This window comes from Silurus meridionalis, chromosome 20 (assembly GCF_014805685.1).
Source record: "Silurus meridionalis isolate SWU-2019-XX chromosome 20, ASM1480568v1, whole genome shotgun sequence".
NCBI classification, from domain to species: domain Eukaryota; kingdom Metazoa; phylum Chordata; class Actinopteri; order Siluriformes; family Siluridae; genus Silurus; species Silurus meridionalis.
In genome coordinates this window covers 9,735,326-9,761,451 of record NC_060903.1, presented here as the reverse complement: position 1 = coordinate 9,761,451, position 26,126 = coordinate 9,735,326, and the positions used below count along the sequence as shown (strand labels likewise).

The following is a 26,126-nucleotide window of genomic DNA, read 5'->3' as shown; positions in this document are numbered from 1 at the left end:
AATGTAACACACAGATGCTCACTGTTTACAGTAGAGTGCTGATTGAGGTATAATTCCAGTCATTTTTATGATCTGTATCACTGTTGTTCTCTGTAACATGGTATGCTATGCCTTGCATCTCCACTGAAATACAAAAACAAAAAAGCTCAGACCTGCTTAAAAAACCTGCCATATTTCCTTATGCCTCAATGAGCAACAGGCAAAAATATTTAGTACCAAAGGCAATGAATTATAATTCGATCATGATTTGGACCTCTGGGGAAGATGAGGATTCTGCAGAGCACAGCTGTGATGTATCATTCCCTTAATATGTTTCTGCAACTATCTTAAAATATTTGCATGGTCATTTGGGAATCATACAGTCCGCTCTGTAAGTAGTTGAACTCGTTAGCAAGCCTATTCTTTTTTTCATCATGCACAAAAGACATTTATGTTTAAGATCAAAGATGAATGGGGATGATGGGTCAGAATTTCAGCTTCCATTTCCTGCTATTTAAATCTGTTAAACAACTTTACACATAGCAACTTTTGTTTGAACCTCCCAATGTTTAAGCTATTCAAATATTAGAGCAGTATATTGGAGGAAAGCAAGCTGTTGCACAAGCAGTGGGAATAAAAAATACAACAATTTGGAAATCCTGGAAATGAAAGAACCCACTTGTGTTCTAACAACATTTCAATTGAGGAAAACAAGAACAGCTGTTGACAGAAACATGGGAAGGAAAAACCCCAAAACAACAGTGACATCATCAACATCATTCACAGTTCAAACAAAACTTTGAGAGCGGAAAATACAGAGGCCAAAAACGAGAAGATGCACACAATTCATCAGCAGTAAGAATCAGATGGTCAGATTGGATTTGGCAGAGAAATATAAAAGACAAACCACAAACATTTTGAAAGCAAAATGAACCTCTACCAATGTGATAGCAAGAGTTGATAAAGAAAGGATCTACTCATGATCCAAAACATACATAGGCAATAGTCAGGCATGGTGGAGGTAGTGCCACAGCACGGGCTCAAATGGCTGCTTCTGTAACATAATCCTTAATCTTTATTGATGATGCAACTCATGCAAAATATTATTATAATATTCAGAAATCTATAAAAACATGCTGTTTGCCTATTTATGGAAAAATGCATTGTGTCTAATTGAGAAGAACATCATCAAGCAGCAAGACTGTGACATTAAGCACACTATCGACACTTCTTCAGGTGAAAATGGGTTAGGATTAGGTTTTAGATTGCCCAAGTCAATTACCAGACCTTAACCCAATTGAGCAGAATTTAACCTCCTGAAGAGGAGACTAAAAAGAGAGAAACTCCCAAAAAAAAACCAACTAAAGGAAGTTGCTGTACAAGCCTGGAAAATCAGTAGAAGTAAAAAAAAAATAATAATAATAGAAATGTAGACTCTAACAGGTGATATCAATGGGTCATACTGTTAAAGTTATTGCAAGCTAAAATTATGCAACAAAATATGGTGTTATTTAAATCACCTAAATAATGTTCCTATACATTTTCTTAACTAAAATGGGCTTTTCTGCAACTAATTATGTAAGGTATTGTTCAGAGGTGTTTAACATATCTAAATCAGGGGTCACCAACATGGTGCCCGCAGGCACCAGGTCGCCTGCAAGGACCACGAGTCGCCCGTGGGCTTTTTCTAAAAATAGCTCACCATAGCGCCACTTACCAGTGAACTGCATCAAATTTTTTTTGTTGATATTCTTTTTTAAAATCACACTTGCATTGGTGTGAATTTGAAAATGACAATATAAAAAAAAAGTAGATTTTTGTATATTACGTAATTGATCATCTGTACAATCATGATGCAACGTAGTGCATGATTTGTTAAAAATTGTTAGTTGCTAGTGAAAATGTTGTAGAGGTGATCATTTGAAAATGTAAATACTTGCAGAGATTTATAGAAATAAAGTTTTGCATATTGATATTTATCTGTTTCCTACCTTGTTAAATCATTGTTGATAACTATTGTGAGAAATCGTTAAGTGTCTTCATATAGATAAATATCATTAATTATTAATAATAACATAATTAAAGGTAAATTTAGCAAATTTGTTATTTCAGAAGTGTGTATTAAACTGGTAGCCTTTCACATTAATCAGTACCCATGAAGTAGCTCTTAGTTTTAGAAAGATTGGGGACCCCCTGGTCTAAATGTACTTCAATATTTTCAAGGTGTACAAAAAAAAAAAAAATTGTGCTTTTTATCCGATATTTGTTGACAGGAGACTGTAAATGATTGTCCAACACTACCATAGGCCACACTCTGTTATGACCATAGACACTATTAGATAGTATTCTTAAAAAAAACTTTATTGAGTTTACGAACAGGTTTGCAAGCATATTACAGAGGCAAATCTCCTTCTCACACATACACACGATCATATTTACTGTGTATATATATATATATATATATATATATATATATATATATATATATATATATATATATATATATATATATATAAAAAGAGGGAAAAGAATTTAAATTCACATTTCACACTTGAGGCTAATTCTTACTATACTCACTAGCATGTAATCCTTTGTATGGAATCCAACATCATATAGAGATTGACTTGATGTTTGGTGATACATGGAGGCAAAATGGCAAACTTAAACTAGCAAACTAATTAGTTTTTACTATACTATTTAGTAACACCACAGTTATTACCTTATTATTCTAATGTTCTAACCAGACATCTGATCAATTCATTCAATAATTTAGTTCTGAGTATAAACAGAAAAATTCATATTTTAATTGACTTTTATCTACACACCCACACGTATTTGCAAATATGAAGCAAAAGCATGTGCCAGGTAGGACAAAGAATGTACTGGGATTACTCAGTAAATCAGACTGACGATTGGCTTTGGCAACGACTATGATTTTGACATTTTACAAGATCAGATGTAACCGTGTGATTCTAAACATTTATTGCAGTTCTCCGAGAAAATGCAGAAACGCATACCTCACTGCAAGGCAAGGAATCAATAATCATAAAAGAAGTTGACATCCACCGAATAATTTGCTCTCTTATTTCTGTAAAACTGCAGCAATTTGGAAGAGCGTTAAAGCCGCTTGACTTTCAATCAGCAAGGCCAATGTATCACAATTGTGATATTAAAAAAACATGTTGATTTCACAAATTTGCATAGTATGAATTTGTGTTATAGAGTTAAAAGTAAAATTAATTCGAAAAGGTGCAGTTTCTTAAAAAATAAAAATAAAAAAATAAACAGTTCTTGAAAATTAATCTGGCACATGCAAGGAAAGTGGCTTACAGTAAAAGGAATGGTATGAAACATGCTAATAATATATAATAAAAAATGCACATAGAAAACAAAGTATTTACATTAAGATATCAGCACTAACCATGACACACATTAACATGACATTAAGTGCATTATTGGGGTTTTCTTAAAAACACACACACACACACACACACACACACACGCCTGCGCACACACACAAAAAGGCACAATGGTTATAGTCACTAAGACACACTTAAATAAAAAGTACAAAAAGGAAAGGGTTCACAGCAAATATCCCACCTGAATCAGAACGCTCTTTCTCTCTGTTTATACAGATTCTACAAAGGACTGTGTCCTGTGCGTTTGTCATAAACTACTTAACCTACTTAAGCTTTAAAATCAATATTATCACAATGAAAATGTGTAAACACACATCAAGTATCAATTTAGAAGGTTTTCGACTTCACAAATTTTGACACTGGTCAAGCAAATTCATTTACAGGATACATGGTATATCACTTTATATACTGCAAAAAATTTAAGTACAAATAAAAATGAACAGTTCAATAATAATAATAAAAAACAATTATGAATGAATTTCAAAAAATGAAAAAGGTTTGATAAAGAGTAATAACAAAGTTAAATAGCAAGTCAGAAGAACAAATGTAAAAGATGAACAACAAAAGAACAAATGAGCAAGCAGCTCATATCTGCCTGATGCTGCTCATGTTCTGTGTACAGTTCTGTGTGAAGCTCACAATACTATAAACTTGTTGTTGAAATGTTATGCATGATGCTATAATTATGCATGTAATGATCTCAGAAGAAGTGTGATTTACACATTACAGGGTGGCAGAAAGAGAGGGGCAGAGAGAGAGAGAGAGAGAGAGAGAGAGAGAGAGAGAGAGAGAGAGAGAGAGAGAGAGAGAGAGACGGGGGGCGGGGCGCGAGGGGCAGAAAGGAGAGACCACATGAATGAATTTGAGAAAACAATATGATAAAAATAACATACAAAGTAAAAATGCAGTAAAAAAAGACATCTCAGAGAGAAACTGTAAATCAGAACAGTAAAGAAATAGAAGATCTGCTCTTTTTGATAAAGATTTTTTGATCACCTTGAAGAAAAGCTGAACAAATCATTCAAATCAAGAGCATCTCTTCAACAACAGTACAGTCCACATTGTTGTTCTGAATGTTTAAACAGATCCTGCTGTGTTTTTATTTTGTGTGTGTGTGTGTGTCCATGTGTGTATGTGTATATGGAATGTCGGTCTCAGGTCCGGTGGAGCTTCTCATCGAAACGGTGTATAGTGATGCAGCCGTGACAGGAAATGGGGCGGGGCATGGCAGCGACACCAGTCAGTATGCCAGAGGCAGGGTCGTAGCACATGATGCTGTCAGAAGCGGTACCGTTCTCTCCTCGCCCACCCAGGATAAAGATCTTTCCATTGCACACTGACATGCCGCAGCACTCCTAAACAGACACATACAGTACACACTTATCATTACACAAATATTTCTGTGACAGATCATTTAAGCGTGCCTCCTACACCTGGCTTCCTCCACGGATTCCTACGAAAATAACTCGAGCGTAATCATTTTGAGCGTATGTTAGACATGTTTTTGGTTGTTTCATCAGCTTGAGGACTTTCGAAAGAAACTAAGCAGGTGACCTTTTTGGACACGTTACAAGCTTACTAGAGCTTGTAACGTGTCCAAATCACCTGCTTAGTTTCTGCAAATCTTCTTTACACATTCAGCTGAAATGTTCGCTGACCTCTTAAAACATCACACTTAGTCCTTATTTGTGGGAATAGATGTTATTAGAGCCTGGATCACTTCTTTGTTTTGCCTTGACATGTTTTCAAATGCAAAATGATGCTGCATCAAATTACCAGTAGACTTAAGAAACGGTTCCTGCACTGTACTGCTCTGAATTAAGCTCAGTGGTGGTCATTGTTTCCATCTCATTATGCACTTAATCGCCCATAATTAGCTAGTTTGTTTACATTTTTTGCCAGGTTCAGGGCCTAGAACAAGGCTACAGTGGCTCAGTCTCTTTGCAGTCCTTGACAATGTCCCCAGTCCTACGAGTTAAGGTAAAACCTAATCATTTTCATTTTCAACATGAATTGGCTTAGTGTCAAGACCAGGGCATGATGATAAAGCATTGCTTAGACACATGCAAAGTGTGCCCACGTGCATAACTAACCACAGTAACGTTTATACTCTAGTACCACTATACTTAATATATGATTTGATTATTAATTTTAATCATATTATACAGTGAGGAAAATAAGTTTTTGAACACCCTGCTATTTTGCAAGTTCTCCCACTTAGAAATCATGGGGGGGGGGTCTGAAATTGTCATCGTAGGTGCATGTCCACTGTGAAAGACATGATTTTTTAACTATTTATTTGTATGATACAGCTGCAAATAAGTATTTGAACACTTGAGAAAGTCAATGTTAATATTTGGTACAGTAGCCTTTGTTTGGCCAGAGGTCAAACGTTTCCTGTAGTTTTTCACCAGGTTTGCACACACTGCAGGAGGGATTTTGGCCCACTCCTCCACACAGATCTTCTCTAGATCAGTCAGGTTTCTGGCCTGTCGCTGAGAAACATGGAGTTTGAGCTCCCTCCAAAGATTCTCTATTGGGTTTAGGTCTGGAGACTGGCTAGGCCACGCCAGAACCTTGATATGCTTCTTACAGAGCCACTCCTTGGTTATCCTGGCTGTGTGCTTCGGGTCATTGTCATGTTGGAAGACCCAGCCTCGACCCATCTTCAGTGCTCTAACTGAGGGAAGGAGGTTGTTCCCCAAAATCTCGCAATACATGGCCCCGGTCATCCTCTCCTTAATACAGTGCAGTCGCCCTGTCCCATGTGCAGAAAAACACCCCCAAAGCATGATGCTACCACCCCCATGCTTCACAGTAGGGATGGTGTTCTTGGGATGGTACTCATCATTCTTCTTCCTCCAAACACGTTTAGTGGAATTATGACCCAAAAGTTCTATTTTTTGGTCTCATCTGACCACATGACTTGCTCCCATGACTCCTCTGGATCATCCAAATGGTCATTGGCAAACTTAAGACGTGCCTGGACATGTGCTGGTTTAAGCAGGGGAACCTTCCATGCCATGCATGATTTCAAACCATGGCGTCTTAGTGTATTACGTTGGTAATACACTAAGACGTCATGGTTTGAAATCATGCATGGCATGGAAGGTTCCCATGCTTAAACCAGCACATGTCAGACTACGGAGGAGCTGGTCAATGACTTGAAAGAGCTGGGACCACCGTTTCCAAGGTTACTGTTGGTAACCTTGGAAACGGTGGTCCCAGCTCTTTTCAAGTCATTGACCAGCTCCTCCCGTGTAGTTCTGGGCTGATTTCTCACCTTTCTTAGGATCATTGAGACCCCACGAGGTGAGATCTTGCATGGAGCCCCAGTCCGAGGGAGATTGACAGTCATGTTTAGCTTCTTCCATTTTCTAATGATTGCTCCAACAGTGGACCTTTTTTCACCAAGCTGCTTGGCAATTTCCCCGTAGCCCTTTCCAGCCTTTTGGAGGTGAACAATTTGGTCTCTAGTGTCTTTGGACAGCTCTTTGTTAGTGTTAGCTCTTTGTTCTATGTTAGTAGTTGGATTCTTACTGATTGTATGGGGTGGACAGGTGTCTTTATGCAGCTAACGACCTCAAACAGGTGCATCTAATTTAGGATAATAAATGTAGTGGAGGTGGACATTTTAAAGGCAGACTAACAGGTCTTTGAGGGTCAGAATTCTAGCTGATAGACAGGTGTTCAAATACTTATTTGCAGCTGTATCATACAAATAAATAGTTTAAAAATCATATATTGTGATTTCTGGATTTTTTTTTTTAGATTATGGCTCTCACGGTGGACATACACCTACGATGACAATTTCAGACCCCTCCATGATTTCAATAGCAGGGTGTTCAAATACTTATTTTCCTCACTGTATATATATATATATATATATATATATATATATATATATATATATATATATATATATATATATATAAGTAACTCAAATTATCATAATGTAGAATCGGTGCAAGCTTAATTTTTTGATGCATAAAAAAAACCTGTGACTAATAGAATTGTGGGACATTGGCATAAGCTGGTCATAACTGGTCATTTTTGGGGGAAAAAAAACATGCAGACCATGAATGTCAATAAAAGGGAAATAAAATGAACATTAAAAAGTTTTGATTTTTGATCTCCAGCACAGTACCAAATGACACATGGCCTGGTACCAGTCCATGGCCTTGTGGTTGGGGACCCCTGTACTAGAGTGTTTAAGGGCCATACTCAAGTCAAGTCAAGAAGCTTTTATTGTCTAGTCAACCATATATATATCCAAAGCAGTACACTGTGAAATGAGACAACGTTTCTCCAGAACCCTGGTGCTACATTAAACAACCAACAAACACAGAGCTATGGACTAAAGTAAGTTGTCCTCGCTACATGAAGTGCATCATGTGCGACCTTGTGCAAACATGAAACAGATAAGTGCAAGCAGATAACAGTGTGAACAGAAGGCAGTGTGGGACAAATACGCAATAATGACGCCGCCAGTGAACCTACTGTGTATTATACAGTACAGTGTCCAAAAGAGAACTGGATGCAGGAGTGTTCTTGTAAATAAACACAAAATGTAAACAAAAAAAGGTTGTGTAAAACAGCAACAGTCAATGGATGAGCAAAAAAAACAGCATGTAAACAGTAATGTAATAATAAAACAATATAATCTAGGTGGTACTGAAGACATGAATGTGTGAAATGAGTATTGAGTATGTGTTTGAGTTCAGATTTTTGGGGAGTGGTAGCTCAGTGTTTTAGGTGCTCGGTTACTGATCGGGAGATCAGGGGTTCAAGCCCCGGTATTGCCAAGCTGCCACTCTTGGACCCTTGAGCAAGGCCCTTAAGCCTCTGTACTCCAGGGGCGCGGTATCATGGCCGATCCTGTGCTTTGACCCCAGCTTCTGAGCAAGTTGGGATATGCGAAAAACTAATTTCACGGTGCTGTAATGTATATGTGACAAATAAAGGCTTTTCTATTCTATATTCTATAAAAGATTTAGTAGCAGCTCAGTAACACAGTTGAGTGCGTGTGAGTTTCAGTTCCAGTTCTGTGTGTTTAAATATTATTTAGCCATCTGGGACCATGTTGATTCATTCTCCCATATTACAGTAAAAGGTAGAATGTAGTAAAGAGGTGGACTTGCGATTGTAAGTTTGTGAGTTTAAATTCTAGAACTGCCAGGCTGGTGCTCCTGGGCCCTTGAGCAAGGCCCTTAACTTTCAATTGTATATAATAAGCATGTCACTCAGTGCATGTGATGAAAAAACACCTTCAGTGCTTGGACCCCTATACAACTCTATTTCTGAAATGACTAACTAGGTTTTTAACAATTGTGTGAAGACAGAAACAACTTATCACACAGCTGCTAATGCACACACTCTGTAACCACACAGAGTACTGAGCCCTCCTCAACTGTATTCCACATGTATGCAAATTATGCTATTGTGTATTTTAATTGTCTGTCTGTTTATATTGGCTTATAAAGACCCATGAATAGGATTATCATGTGTAGACGTGTGTTCGTGTTGAGTAAATCTGTTTGAGCTTGTTTGTTTGTACCTGTCTGCTGAAGATGTTGACCACAGGCATCCAGAAGTCCTGTGCTGGGTCATAGCAGTAAATGCACTTGGTGAGGCCGCCGCACACGTACACCAGGCTGTTCAGAGCCACGGCCGTGATGTTGCGCTTACACACGGGAACGTTGGCACGCAGCAGCCAGCTGTTCGTCTCCGGGTCGTAGCACTGCACCTGAGAGTCAGAGAGAGACCTGATGAACCCAGGGATCATACTAACAACAGAGTCTATACACACACACAGGATATTACTAATGCAATTAAAACAATTTGAAATTTCCACTACACACAAAGGTAGGTTTACACACTACCTTTCAATACTTATTGTACAAACTCACTTCGACATGAGAAACAAAAGAACACAAATGCATGTGACTAGGAAAACAATGCTGTTTCTCAAGAAGTTCCCTAAGTGAAGACAGCCCAAGGGCACAAAACCTCAAAATTCCGGATGAGGAAGTACACGAATGTGTGAACAGCGCGGTGAACCAAAAAATCTATGCAAACTACCAAACTCATACCGTACTCTCCAAATAGAATTAAACCAAGATAATACCTTGATATACTAACAAATGAAAGCATGACCACAAAGATACATAGTTTGTTAAAACATATGTAGTACACTTAAAGAGGAAGCAGTAATATTCTGGAAACCTGCATCTCTATTTGTACTGGAATAATCAGTGCAATCTCTGTGTGCTGTAAACAAAAACTTTTCAGTGGAAAACGCTCAATTCAAAGCCTTATTAGTATTCTATCGCATGCTCCATCTCTTTTTTCCCGATCTCCCTCCATCATCTGCTAGTCTCGATCACGTTCTTGCACTTTCTCTGCAGCAGATGGCTGATAAATAATGCCAGAACAAGGGCAGAGGAGAAGCAAAACCAGAGAGCCGTTAATGTCCCGGAGACAATACACACAAGTGGACTGTCTGTGTGAGCGGATATCTAATACCAGAGAGAGTCAATATGCAGACATTCGTGTGTGTGTGTGTGTGTGTGTGTGTTATTCCCAATAAGGCAGGTTCCATTATCTTTAGAATGAGATAAAAGGAATATAAGATTACTGTGAAGAGCAGCTGGTCTTCTCCATCAACTGCACATCCATTAAAAGACCCACTTTTCCCCCCTCCTTTTTATGTTCTCCCCTTCGCTTCATGAGCCTCTAAACGTTCATAGCTATTTGTATGTATTCAAAAAATTTACATGTTGGCATCACAAGTCCAGGCCTTATTGACTAAAACCAATCTTAAACAGGAGTTTGAGCACAGACCATAGACTTTTAATAATATGAATAATAATATGAATAATAATATAAATAATAATACAATGCATCATTCTGTTGAACAATGCTGTTCCCTAACACACACTAACACACTTGCTCACCTTATCTGTGCAGCTGTTTTCGTCTAGTTCTCCACCGATGACAAAAAGTCTCCCAGCACAGCTGGCCACAGCTGGAGAGCTCACAGCCTCCTTTAGAGGAGCCACCTCCGTCCAGCGGTTAGAGAAAGAGTCGTACACTTCCACGTTACTGAGGCAACTCTGACCATCATATCCTCCGACTGCGTATGCCTGCAAATGCAAACACAGACATTATTACTATTCTTGGAAGAACCTAACATAATTTATGACATAATTTTGAAGCACATGGGGAGTGCAGGTGCTGAGGTTGCTGCAGCATCCAGATCCTGCAAGATTCCTCTAATAGGAAATAAATCTGCACCTTCAAAAAAAATATATAATATAAAAATATTTTTTTAAAAGCAGCCGACATAAACGATCGCACGAGTATTTTGAGTAGAGTTTGTATATTCAAGAGAGCAATACTTCTACACAACAGCGATTTGTTCACAACTTTCTCATTTATTAATCAACAACACATTTAAAAAAAAGTTCATAGTTTCATTTAATTTCACAAACAGTCTGCGAGACCCGAGTCCTCAGGAATGAGTCTTTTGATCCCAAAAAACTGAAAGCACACTTTTACACACACACACACACACACACACACACACACACACACACACACACACACTGATCTGCATCACTCGCTCCCACGCACCCGCATTTAACCTTACACACACAAAAGTTGAACAAGCATACGTTTTGATCGATATCGCCTTCTGCTATACGGCAGTGCAAACTCATCTATGATTTAGTTTTGTTCTTAAAAGACTTCCACAGAACTCGCCCTCGTATCTGTACATCATCTGATAAGAGAACCTTATAAAAACATACACACACATGCACACACACTTGCTGCTTAAACACACAAACCCTGTACTGACCACCTGCACTCTTGCTGCTAGACTGAATTTATTATTGTAAAAACAGAATTTTACTCTTATATTGTTATATCTTTTTTTTCTCCACAACCTATTCAGTCCTATGAAGGCCAAATTTAGTTTTATGTTGTTTTACATAGCACCATTGTTCACAAGGAATGTTCTTTCTTTCTTTTTTTTCTTTTTCGTTTCACTATGTACTGTAACAGCTGTATTCTTGACCATATAGGCATCACACACAACAGAGGCATAGCTATTAGAGGGAGGAGGCATTTAGAGTTTAAACCTCTGCGAAATATTTTAGGACAAAATGTTTCCTAATGGCTACATGGTCAGAATTATAAAATCACCTTGAACACCAAACAAAGGCATCCCTTACAGTGTTTAATCACACTTTATTGTCTACTAGCTGTTGTGGTGAGAAATTAACTGGACAGGATTAACCAGTCTGCATTTTTCCCCCCATTTCTGTTTGAAAACCAGCTCCACTGTGAGCAGTGGTATATCAAGATTGAAGTACGCAGCGTAGAGAAGTAGATCTGGTTTTCTAGGGTGTCGCATCCCAGTATTAATAAACAACGTGTTTTAGGGCAACGTTATAAAAACGTGGTATATGCACAAAAGTTGGACACCAGAGTGTAAGATTCATATATGTTCCTCATTTAGTTCTCATTTGCTGTTATAACAACTTCCACTCTTCTGAGATGATGCTCCACTAGACTTTGGCATGTGGTTGTGGAGATTTTGCTCATTCAGCAGGAAAGTCTGGTACTGAACAGGTTTGGGTCTCCTTGTTCAAGTTTAGGGAAGATATTTACGCTACCAAATCCAGAGACATTGTATATAATTGTGTTTCCAGCTTTGTGGTAACAATTTGGGGGAAAAAACACTGAGCTGAAAAAGTCTAGTGTCCAAGTACTTTTTATCCATAGTGTATTTGAATGTACAGAAAAATAATGAACAGATGAAATGAGTTAAATACTCATCTGATCTGGTTTACATTCCATAGAAAAGCTCTCTTTGTTAAGAACAAGTGGAGTCAGTGGAGTTTTATATGTGCAGTAGTGGAGTATAGGTGTAGTACAGGGGTCACCAACCTTTTTGAAACTGAGAACTACTTTTTGGGTACCGATTAATGTGAAGGGCTACCAGTTTGATACACACTTCGGAAATAAAAGATTTGCTCAATTTACCTTTAATTATATGTTATTATTAATAAAACTTTCTTTCGGCTTCTCCCATTAGGGGTCCCCACAGCGGACCATTCGCATGTTTGATTTGGCACACGTTTTTTATGCTGGGTGCCCTTCCTAACGCAACCCTCCCCATTTATCCGGGCTTGGGGCCGGCACTAAGGCTTGTGCAACCCTAATGGCTGGGTTTGGTTCCCTGACCGGGGATCGAAACCGGGCCGCAGCGGTGAGAGCGCCACATCCTAACCACTAGACCACCAATAATTAATGATATTCATCTATATCTAGTCATCTACATATTGTGATATTGTCATTTTCAAATTCACACCAATGCAAGTGTGATCTAAAAAAGAATAGCAACAAAAAAAAACATCAGATGCAGCTCACTGTTACGTGGCGCTATGGTGAGCTATTCTTAGAACTGGTAACCGTGGGCACCACGTTGGTGACCCCTGCTGTAGTATTTTACACCAAACCCCTGAGAGCGAATTAATGAAATGCTTGCAGATAGTTAACTTTTGAAACCTAATGTTCAGAGAAGGAAGAAAATAAAGAAACCAAAGCTGTCATTCATTTTAAGAAGTGTTAAACAGTGTAATTGCCAAGTCCTCTAGAGTTTAAAGGCAAGTCAGAACTATAAGTTTGCATGCAGTATCAATCAAGATGTTTTACGCACACTTGCTATTACAATGTGACATTTTTAGCAGTGTTCCTTCATGAATGTTTTTTAGGTAAACAATTTGGAGTGAAAAATATTTCAACAAAAACCAAGTGATTTAGAAATTAACATGATCTGTCTTACATTTTTCAAAAATAAGCTTTTATCATAAACTCTTCAAGACAATAACATATAAAACTTTGATTGTATTTGCATAGCACTTTAAACAATGACACTGTTTTCTGAGCAGATTTACAGAAATAAATAAATGAAGAAGAAATAGAATTAAATTCATGAATGTGTCTCTATAAATTTATCCCTAAGAACCAGACATCAAATGGGAACCCACCCTAATCTAGGTAATTACCATCTACCAAATCATCTATCTACCAAATTCAGATTTTTGAATGGAATATCATCTCAATCTTTTTATTTTAACCTTAAAACATGGCAGAATAGCTGCTTTACATATGATCACTGTTTACACCCATGCAGATTATTTTAGACCAAATCAAATCACATTCCCACTACAAGGAAACTGACCACTTGACCATTGAGCTACCACTCCTAGGGAAGTGGTAACTCTTGTATTTAAATTCCAACACCACCAAGATGCCATTGCTGGCCTATTGAGAAAGGCCCTTAGCCCTGAATTGCTTAGTTGTATAAATGAAATAATTATAAGTCATATATAAGACTAAATGCTGTAAATGTACCTTCTATTTATACCACACCAATTTGACAACTTTTGTGTTCGCCAAACCTTTCATCTATTTATCATTTATCACGTTGTCTATAAACAGTCAGAGAGTCATAAACAGTCATTTATCCTTCACTAGCTTCTCTCTTCTCTGTCTCTCTTTTAAATCTAATAAAACACACAAATAAAAAAAAAATACAACTTCTCATGTTACTGAGAAAACACATCATGCAAGGTCCAAATTCTGAAAAAAATTAAACCCAAAAACCCTCCTTTATATAGATAAAAAATAATGTCCAGTTTCCATGTACATTGCATTCTGACCAACAAGACTGGATACTTTGAATAATTCTGTACAAGGGCTGTTTGTGTTGTGTTGGCTAAGTAGGAAACGGAAGCACAAAATAGACCTAAAACTATTTCATGATATTTCAGTTTTTTTCAACAGTAAAGATATTAATGATGATATGAAAACAGCATCATTTATATTAAACTCTTCTTTATTTGGCTACAAGTCACATTAGTATTCAGTCTTGAGAGCCACACAATATCAATCTGAAAAAAGGTCATCCTGTCCAGCATCATATACTAAAGTATACTCAATTAAATAAGATAAAATATAGAAATTCAAATTCCCAGTACAAAATGAAAAACACCAATACTCAAAGGATCCAAGAATCTAACCCTGGCAAAAATAACTGGAAATGCTGAAAAAATAATTTTGATCTGTCATCATACACTGTACACAAGCCAAGAAAGAAAGAGAGAGAGAGAGAGAGAGAGAGAGAGAGAGAGAGAGAGAGAGAGAGAGAGAGAGAGAGAGAGAGAGAGAGGCTGACAGAATAGAAACACAGGCATGGATAGACAGAAAACAAGACAGACAGACACAGATATAGTCAGATACACAGAAAGGTACAGACACCAACTTTAGGGAGTGAGAGAGAGAGAGAGAGAGAGAAGGGGGGGGGGGGGTGGGGGGAAGACTAGGGCTGTAAGGAAAAACGTATTCAGAAAGGCTATTCAGGAAATAGTCCAGTGGTCTCTGATACAGCAGTGTTAGTTTACAAGTGTAGAGCTCAGATAAAATAAATAAAAAAAGAAAAAGCGGTTAAATCTGTTGCTGCTATTGAAAATCAATGAATGCTCCCTGGTCTGTGAGTAAGTATAAAAGTATGAGAGAGAGTTAAAGAAAGTGAGTGTATCAAATCCAAACTCTGGAAACTTCAGTTTCATCAAAAACTTGGGAAGCAGGATATCCTGATAAAAAGCCCTGTTGTACGTTAAACCTGTAACACTGCACCTAAAACCTCGCTGCACAACAATGAAGGTGGTGAACGTTAGCCGAAGCCTGCAGCTGAAGAAGCAACAGGCATTTCTAGTGTTTCTTTGTTCACTCCCTAATACACACAGCTGCATGATGCAATTGGTGAGGTTATTTGCATAGACACGAGGGCACGATAACACGCGTTACAGATAACTTTGGATAGGATCAAAAATAAATGATAGCATGTTAGCAGCATTGCAGTGAAATATGTATCCGCACTCTGTACAAGAATCCCATAGAATTAGAGAGAGAAATTATGTAGTCAGAGAAGTAAGTAACTACTACTTTAAAAAAAAGACTAAAAAATATTTCCTGACACTGATAAATCATAAACAAAGCATGTTACATTGAACTACAATAACAGTAGTGAATGATAGTGGTATCAGATAAATACTGTATTGTTCTTATCTTATACGTGTTATATGTATTCTTAAAACTTATCAGAAAGTACATTATATCGTCTGAATTAGTGAGAGTCACACTGCTGGTGGAAAATAAAAAACAGGAGAAAGATGTTCAGAGAGGCAAAAATGTTAATCTTGAGTATGTACTTGTATGTATTTGTATTGGCTCTGTTATGCTGCCTCAGGTTTCTACCATGAACATGTTCAAACCAGGCGAATGCTTCAAAGTAGCAAGAAACCGCAGCAGGGAACAAAAAGGGAAGAGACTGAAAAGCAGGAAAAAGATAAATTGCAATCGATTTTTTTATGCTTTACTCCTGCTACAAAAGGGTCAATGAAAGAAAAGGGTACTTAATTAAGTGGGGCAGTAGAAAACAGAAAACATTCATTTTAGCATGACATTAGCCAGATATGGGCATCTGTGAGCTTATCTTTGCAGGAATGTATGGAGTGTTATGCCGGTTAACATTAAGCTGCAATATAAATATGCCATTTGGAGCATTTACATTTTTGCAATTTCAACCCAAACATGAATTTGCATTAGACCACACACGAACTCATGTTCACCTGGCTTTCAAATGAAATCCCTGCAGTATCAGTCTTATACCAAAGCGCACTGCATATGATATTCTGTAAAGGACACCTCAATGATCATGCTACTTTTTTTTATGAAATTAGAGTACTTGTTAATTTAGTTAATCATCTACAAACAAGTTTCATCCCATCATCACTCAGATCACAACATCTGTCTCACAGGTTTCGCTAGTTTCGCTACCGTAAACCTAATGAGGGGGAAAAGAAGCACAGTTTGTGATGTAAATGTGCAAAATAAACATTCTCTGAAAACTGACCACTGACTGGTACAAAGCACTGAACATGAAAAGTTTTTTTTTTGTTAAACACCTGCACTGAAAGTATCACAAGATCAATGATGTGCATCTACAATTCATGGTTAAATAACAAAAAAAAACAAAAACAAAAAAAAAACAATGTACATCTGTCACTACTGTCAAAGCTACTGCTCCTGAAAATTAAACACCTTCTGAGGATATAACTACCGGTACACTGTGGTCATTAAAGACTGAAGAACAGACCATGTGTGTGTGATATAAAAAAAGAGAGCATGAGAGAGAGACTGTGTGTGTGTGTGTGTTTTTGTGAAACTGTACGTGTATTGCGATGAGAGTTCTGATGTTAGAGAATGAGAATATACTCTATAAAGTGTGTATAACTTCAGATGTCCTTCTTCAAATAGCAGGAACAAAGAAAGTGTGATATAATCATGAAACATCATGTTGATCAGTGTAGATGGAGAGTAAAGCACTGGGGTCGATGTAGAGACACACTTGGCAGAGCATGCAGCATGAACAGAGCACACAGCAGAGAGAATACACACTCATTACTGAGTTTAGGACAGAGGCACAAAATATATTGTTTGTCTATGATAAGAAAAACATTCCTTTTTTTTTTCATTTTAAAATCTGACATTACACTATAATGCCTTGCGAAAGTATTCACCCCCTACCTGGTGTTTTTGATCTTTTGTTTCATTACAACAAAGTTAAAATGCATTTTTCAGGGTTTGTGCTGTTTGATTAACATGTCCATTGCTATAAAACTCAATCAAAACCATGTTTAATATCTGATATAGCTTTATCATTTTTTACATGACCGTTTGGTCCTCTATCAGCTCCAGAAGCTACTTGCTGGAAAAACTACATCTTGTTTACAGCCTTTACATGAGACACACTGTATTTCCCAATGTACATACTTATACATGGAGTCAGAGCTGGATGCAGAAATTCATGGAAAAGCCAAAAAAACCAAACAAAAAAAACCTTTCCAAGAACTGGAATTTCAAAAGATCTAATGGGCAAGTAGCTGCCAAAAGACATGGCAGAAACTGACAGAGCAGAGTGCTGTGAAAGTAAAAATAATTAAGAAAGGATGTTAAGAACAATAAGAAACATGAGATGAGCTCATTTTAGAGTCCTGGCATGGAGTTGTACTGATTGCAACAACTGTTCTAAAGTCCTTTGACAAAAACATCTTATTTCCCCTTTGGGCCAGTGTCTAAACACATTTAACACAATTGTTTTAAAATCTGTTCAACATTACAATAAATATATCTAATAGAATGTGTTGTTGGGAAAAAAATACGACGTTGTAGTAAATGTGACAAGTAAAAGCTTTTCTTATACACCATGTCCATGACACAAACAATGTTCTTCAATTTCTTCATACACTATACAACTAAAAGTATCCTTGACCATCGCACTGATACTATATTTGGTTCGTCTCCACACTGTTTCCACAAAGATGAAAATTAGTACAGTTGTATTTTTAAATGGCTAAAGAATAATAAAAAAAGCTATCAGAAAATGGCGATTGGTTGAATAATGGCATTTGTGCAGCATAAAGCCATTATTATTTTGCGTCCTACCTTTCCAAGCAACACGGACATCTTGTGTCTCCAGCGGCCCTTGTTGAGCGATGCTACCCTGATCCACAGATTCAGCTGAGAGTTGTACATCCACACATAACTGCTGTTGATGCGTCCACCTGTAAAGCAACAGTCGACGTTGTCAGTAAATTCGCCAGTAAATGAAAAGGCTGCCAAGACACAATTTATGTTTGTACTGAACTGCAGATTTAGGCAACATACATGTCTACAATCAGTAACTGCACATTACCCAACAATGTAACTAGAAACACTGTGCATTGTGTATTTGCACATCAACTCTTTACATCATTCTAAGATCTGTTTTTCTTCTTTCAGCTCAAAACACTAACTGCTAATCCATCAGTGTAAATATACTGAATAAACCTTTGTCTCGTCAAGCTAACGAAGTAGTGAAGCTTTGAACATTTTGACTACATCATCATAAAATCTGTACATGTGTGTATTATCGATAAGCTAGAGCATTGACTCAAATGCTTCCAATCAAAATGAAACCTGTCTACAACATTCGTATGAACGTACTGTTTTCCCCCTTTCCCACTGCTGCGCTCTTTCATGCCAAATGAATGATTGTTTAATTCCAGTGACTAAGACATGTCCTGACACTTCCCATCTGTTGCATGTCTCTTCCACGTCCTCAGTTCTTTTGTTTCCCTCTACAAAACTCAGACATGCCTGCAGAACTGCCTGACAGAGCACCACTGAGTCTGATGATGTCTCTAGGTCACAGGCAGCTTTTATTTCCAAAGCATTTGATCAAAATATATATATATATATATTTCTATATGACAGCCAAGACAGATATAAATATCCACAAAATATAGGCTAATATTCACATTTTTGCTCTTAGAGTAGTTGGAGTACTTGGCCACACAATAAATGATGTAAATAGGTAAGTAAATAAACAGATCAATTCACATACATGACAGAATTAGGCTTTATGCTTCAACAGTTTTAGCTTAAAAAGAAAAATAATGTTACTTTGTGAACTAAGCAGCAACAATAAGCAGCTGACTAAACATTTTTTTTCTGTTATTATTACATTACATCTTTTGTTTTTACTATACACCACATCGGGTATAACAACGAATAAACCCAAAAGGCTTAAACGGCTAAAAATGACCTTGTTACAAAACTGGGTGTTTTCATTTAATAAAGCGGGAAGCAGATGCGAGTGTGGATAAATACTTTAAAAAACACCCGAAACCGGCAAAATAAAACTAAACACAAAATAAAGACCATAACAGAAACGTGGAACAAGCAAAGCAACAATTGAAAGACAAAATGTACTAACATGAATAAGGTGTGCAAACATGCGACATGATGCATAGAGGTGAAATGGCTCATGGGAATCAAGGCCTCTTCACCCTACATCAGTACCTGAATTTACTTACACCCTTAAAGCTGAATGAACATAAATATCCACAAGCAAACTCCAAAATGTAGTGAGTCATCTTCCCAGAAGAGTGGAGGTTATTACAACAGCAAATGTGGACTAAATGTGGAATGGGACATTTAAAAAGCACATACATACCCTACCATTACTTTTAGAAAGGTGTCCACAAACCTTTGTCTATATAGTGTACATATATTATTAAAGACATATATGATTATGCATACCTGTTTATAAACCTCACTCTTCCTCTTATTCAACATGTGCACCCTGACTGTTAGGAAATATCTGTGTACCATATTATTGTAACATGTTTAACATTAAATGTCGGTATAAAACTTACGAGAGAGAGAGAGAGAGAGAGAGAGAGAGAGAGAGAGAGAGAGAGAGAGAGAGAATACATAGCACATACACTAAAGCTCTTGTTTTTTGTTTGTTTTTTTTTACCGAGAGGGAACCTAGCTAGCTCTCAGGAACTCTGCTATTAGTGTTTCTGAGGGCTAGAAACAAACACCACAATAGAGAAGTCAAAAGAAGAAGTGGAAAAATAGTGTAAAATAAGAACAATGCTTAAAACTCGTGCATAAAAACAATTGGCCATTTATAGACGTCAATTCTGGACTGTAATTTGCAGTGTGAGACTCCAACAGTAAGATTATTATCTGAAACTTAAGCACATGCACTCACTTTGACCTGATTGGAAAACTATATCTAGAGCTTTCAGATCACGGACACCTGTCACAGATAATTCCCCAAAACGGACGGGATGGACAGGGCGAGTGTCTGTTACATGGCAGCAGCATCAACACAAAAGAACACACCGACATACTGCATAACTGTCTCGTGGCCTTTACACAAAGCACACTCTCACAGAAGCTCCTCATGTCACCACAGTGCTGCTGCATGGCCTAAAAACAGCAGGAAGCACATCAATCATCAGCCTGATCACATAAGAGCTTCGTCTGTTTTGACTGTTAATGGTAACTGAAGAAACCATATGATGCTAATCAATAAAAACCTAGATCAGTAACTTTCTTTCGGCTTCTCCCAATAGGGGTCGCCACAGTGGATCATCTGTATTCATGATCCGCATGTTCGATTTGGCACGTTTTTACGCTGGATCCCCTTCCTAATGCAACCCTCCCCATTTATACGGGCTTGGGACCGGCACTAACAGTGCACTGGCTTGTGCAACCCTAATGGCTGGGGTTGGGGTCCCATCAGTAACAAAAAAAAAAAAGTTGTTTGTAAGAAAGTTATAGGAAAACAAGTGGTGTAATCTGCCAAAATGGAAAGTGGAGAATTGATTATTTTCCTATGACGACACATATTCCAAAGAAATTTACTCCTATTTCTGCCACAGCTATTGAATTTGAAGCTACAATTTAAAGTGAGTTCCTCTATTTACTGAACTGTAACTGGTTTTCTCTCACACAAAGTTGTGTGTAAAAGACTCTCTTGTGGTGAAAAACTAAACCATTGTATAAATTCTGATACATGAGAGTATTTGCATGAATTTTAAACAAAGTCTCATAAGAGAAAACCTTTTCAAAATTTACAATTTTACATATTTGCTAAATAAAAACAAATTTTTAGGAAAATCTTTTGTTTAAACTCCGCATTAGACTTTGAATGTGTGGAACATCTGCCATGCAAGTTACTGTGAAATTTTTACTACAGAAGTTAAAACACAACACTGTCGGAGCTGCTGTTCTAGAAAATGAACCGACACCTTCTGACCACTCAGACTGAAGAATTTAGCAGCATGACAACCCTCTGCACAAATCCAGCTCCCTGAGGACATGGTTTACATGGGGTGGAGTGGAAGATCTTAAGTGGTCTGCTTTAGAGCTCTGGCTTCACCCTTACTGAACAACAGATCTTAACAACACTATGGTATATATATTATAAAACTTGTTGAACTCATAATGCGCTGTATTTTTCATGTAATTTCTACATTTCTGCCCACTGTGACTTTTATTTCACGAATTATTGCTAATGTTTTTGAAGTTCTGTGGAAAGAATTGTGGTGTCCAATGTTCAAAGATAGATTCAGACCTGCCAACCCTGAAAAGAAATGTGTATTCTGTGGGGTGGCTGGTTGTGTAAAAACAAATAACATTTTCTATCTAGTCCTTTCACAAATCACTTGTTTAAGATAAAAGGTGCACATATATATCAGGTTTAAACATAGCCAGTAGGAAAACTACATGCAGGTACATGCATGTACACATTGTGGAGAAAATAAATCAATATAGCAATTCTACAGCTGGAGTGAAGAGAACAAACACAATGACTACAATCATCTCTGCCGAGCATCACGGACGAACAGCTTAAACAATGGGTCAAATAAGTATTTGATACACTGCCGTTTTTTTTTTAAAGTTTTCCCACTTACAAATATTGGAGAGATCTGTACACCTCATCTGTGAGAGACAGAATAAAAATAAATCAATCCACATTTAGTCACATAAAGTCACATTGTATGATTTTTAAATAATTAATTTCCATTTTATTGCATGAAATAAGTATTTGATACAGTAGAAAATTAGAACTTAATATTTGGTAGAGAAACATTTGTTTACAATTACAGAGGTCAGACGTTTCCTGTAGTTCTTGACCAGGTTTGCACACACTGCAGCAGGGATATTGGCCCACTCCTCTATACAGGTCTTGCATCACCCCTGTTTTAATCAGTCTACACTGCTCCCAATTAAATCTCGCATTGATTATAAAATACTGCTACTGACGTATAAAGCACTTAACAGTCTCGCACCACAGTATCTGAGTGAACTTCTGTACCAGTATGATCCTCCACGCCTACTTAGATCAAAAGGTGCAGGCTATTTGTTGGTTCCTTAAATAATGAAGACTACAACAGGGGACAGATCTTTCTCTTATAAAGCCCCACAGTTATGGAACAGCCTTACAATCAGTGTTCGGGACTCAGACACAGTCTCAGTGTTCAAGTCGAGGTTGAAAACATATTTATTCAGTCAGGTCTTTTATCACTAGATTTTTTTTCTTTGGTAAAGGCTCAGATCTGGAGGGAACATGGATATAGAGTGTTTGTCTCTGGGTCGCCTCTTATCCCAGAGATCCCTCATGTCTGTAATACCTTCTGGTTCTCCCTTTTAGTTATGCTGCCATAACGAGTCTTGCCGGTGTCCAAACTGCACAGTGACATTAACTTTCATACAACAATAAGGACACTTAATAATCCTTCTCTTCCTGTCACCCTCTTCTCTCTCTCTCTCTCTCTCGGTCGAGTTAAACTTGCTCCTGAGGCTCCAGTGACCACTGTTCCAGACCCTCTCCCCTCTGTGGATCTTCCCACTTCGTCCAGGCTTGCCTCTGGATAGTGTTCTCTTCGACTGGAGGCCACTCTGTGCAGCTTGGGACGGTTTCTCATCAACACCTTGGGTGGTTCCATGAAATTCCGGAGTAAGAACGGGCGCTTTGAGGATGGATTTGGACTGTAGTTAATGTCAACAGTCTCCTACACTGACTCAGGAATACAGTTCGCTTCTGATCATCATCACTGTACCCCGCAACATTGTATATCTGCTACAAATGGACATTCGGTGCAACCCAGATGAGGATGGGTTCCCTCTTGAGTCTGGTTCCTCTCAAGGTTTCTTCCTTATGTCATCTCGGGGAGTTTTTCCTTCACCACAGTCGCCACCGGCTTGCTCATCAGGGACAAACTTACTCATAAAAAACAAATTCACTTTTACTCACCACATTATCTGTGTAAAGCTGCTTTGAGACAATGTTCATTGTTAAAAGCGCTATACAAATAAAAATGAATTGAATTGAATTGAATTGAATTGAGGTCTTCTCCAGAGATTTCAGGTTTTGATGCTGTCGCTGGGCAACATGGAGGTTCAGCTCCCTCCATAGATTTTCTATTAGGTTCAGGTCTGGAGACTGGCTAAACCACTCTAGGACCTTGAAATGCTTCTTATGGAGCCACTCTTTAGTTGCCCTGGCTGTATGTTTGGGATCATTGTCATGCTGGAAGACCCAGCCACGACCCATCTTCAATGCTCTTACTGAAGGAAGGAGGTTGTTGCCCAAAATCTCGCGATACATGGCCCCATGCATCCTCCCCTCAATACGGTGCAGTCGTTCTGTCCTCTTTGCAAAAAAAGCAGCCCAAAAGCATGATGTCTCTTCCCCAATGCTTCATGGTTGGGATGGTGTTCTTGGGATTGTACTCATCATTCTTCTTTCTCCAAACACGGCAAGTAGAGTTTATACCAAAAAGTTCTACTTTGGTCTTAGCTGACCACATGACCTTCTCGAATGCCTCCTCTGGATCATCCAGATGGTCTCTGGCAAACTTCAGACGGGCCTGGACATGTGCTGGCTTGAGCAGGGGGACCTTGCGCACACTGCAGGACTTTAACCCATGACGGTGTAGTGTGTTACTAATAGTAACCGTTGAGACTGTGGTTCAGTTTTCTTCAGGTCATTGACCAGGTCCTCTGGTGTAGTTCTAGGCTGATCACCTTTCTCAGGATCATTGATACTCCACGAGGCGAGATCTTGCATGGAGCCCCAGTCCGATGGAGATTGACAGTCATCTTAAATTTCATCTATTTTCTAATAATTGCAGTTGTTGCCTTCTCACCAAGCTGTTCACCTATTGTCCTGTAGACCATCCCAGCCTTGTCCAGGTCTACAAGTGTCCTTGGACAGCTCTTTGTTCTTGCCCATAGTGGAGAGTTCAAACAGGTGCAAATAATACCGATAATGAGTGTGAGAGAGTGTGAGAGAGACAGAGTTCTTGCTGGTTTGTAGGTGATCAACTACTTATTTTATGCAATAAAATGGAAATTAATTATTGAAAAATCATACAATGTGATTTTCTGGATTTTTTAGATTCCGTCTCTCACAGTTGAGGTGAACCTACGATGAAAATTACAGATCTCTCAGTTATTTGTACGTGGGAAAACATCAGCAGTGTACCAAATACTTATTTGACCCACTGTATATGTGTATAAGAAACAGCTACACAGACTTTCAAAACCTTACTCAATATCCACCTTAAGACACATCAGGTTCACATCCTGGTTGGCATCAGTGCATGCCTATGCATACATACACTTAGGTTTACTTACATTAATAAATAATAGTAAAAAATATTATTTCCTTAATTGCTCTAAGGTGGTTATGTGCATTTTTTATTTCCATAAACATAACAAAAATAGACAAGAGACAGTGTTTATCACCCTCAAGCACCTTCTGGCACTGCAGTTTCTACCATGATCGGCCTAATCGTTTTTCTAACAATCACTAACGTTAAAATGATGTGGTGTTGTGAAATTGTAGTAAAAGATCAGCATGTATGTGTAAAGTCTAAAAGCCTACAAAAAGTACTTCCAGATGTTGGTTCAGCAGTAAGTACAACACAGTCTACTAACACACAACAAAAGACAGTAGGACAGCATAAATAGCACGTGTATTTTACAGTTGGTATAATGATTATCCTTACCATGCAAACACCCTTTGGGTCATGTAATCATTCCAGACATGTTCAAAAAACACACACAACCGGACAGAAATGATCGTGTTTTGCGCTAGTGAGGGGCATCTTACAGAGTTGCTTCAACAAGATTACACTATTCTTCATTTATACACACTGCCTTGGCAAAAAAGTCACAATCTGGATTTAACTAAGCAAATAGGTAAGAATCTTTACATTTACTGTATCGATTCATATGTTTCAGCTGAAAAACTTGTTTTAACCCTGAGTGATGCGTGAGCAGCCTCTCATTTCTTAAACAACCATGTCCGAAGACACATCCTGTGGTTGTTGAAATGATGTTCCTCTGTTTCAGAAGGGTAACATTATTGGCCAATGCGTTACTGAAACTGGGAAGAATAGTGGTGGACCATCATCTTTAATCGGAGGACCGTTTTCAATTTGCTAGGGAGCTTCATGGTTGGGCTCTGAAGCAATGGAAAAAGGTCATGTGATCTGAGGAGTCCAGATTTACCCTGTTCCAAAGTTATGGGTGCTTCAGGGTAAGATGAAAGGAGGATGAAGGGATGCCCCCTAGGTTAGGTTCAGCAACATTATGTGCCAACTCTCTCTTTATCAATACAAGATCTTGGCAAGAAATGTATGTTCTGACATAACTCTGGACAGAATTAAATGATGTGAATAGGACTGTTAAAACTAATGCGTCAATAATACAAGCTGCACATTGACCACCCTAAAATATATTCAAGTTTCATTTCTATAGTATTGTCCCATGAGAAGATGTGAGGGGTGTACTCACTTTTGTGCAATACTGTATGTACACACAATATCAATAGTTAAATGAAGTTAAATGGACTAAAACGGAGTATCGAGGCAAATAAGAATTATATATATATATATATATATATATATATATATATATATATATATATATATATATATATATATATATATATATACACACACACAACAGTGTATATTTTACATATATATATATATATACATACATACATACATATACAGTGCCCTCCACAATTATTGGCACCCCTGTTTAAGATGTGGTCGTGGACTTCTAAAAATTCTCCTTTTTTTTTTAAAAACAACATAGAACCCAAATGCAAAAAAGAAAAATCCAACCTTTTATTTAAGTACATTACTTTGGTGGTAAAAAATCACACATTTAGAAAAAAAAAACTTGAAATCATGTGTGCCACAATTATTGGCACCCTGATGTTAATACTTTGTA

General features: G+C 37.8%; 1 protein-coding gene across 1 annotated transcript in view; it reads right to left on the bottom strand.

The window, feature by feature from the left end:
- Positions 1–2,944: 2,944 nt before the first annotated feature.
- The window catches only part of klhl24a (kelch-like family member 24a), a 33,603-nt gene continuing 10,421 nt past the window's right edge, over positions 2,945–26,126 (bottom strand). The window contains exons 5-8 of the mRNA XM_046876444.1: positions 17,979–18,097; positions 10,355–10,543; positions 8,956–9,144; positions 2,945–4,753 (exon numbers count right to left, since the gene is read on the bottom strand). Coding sequence (XP_046732400.1) covers positions 4,553–4,753; positions 8,956–9,144; positions 10,355–10,543; positions 17,979–18,097 — 698 coding nt within the window. The 3' untranslated portion in view covers positions 2,945–4,552. The remainder of the gene's footprint in view (positions 4,754–8,955; positions 9,145–10,354; positions 10,544–17,978; positions 18,098–26,126) is intronic.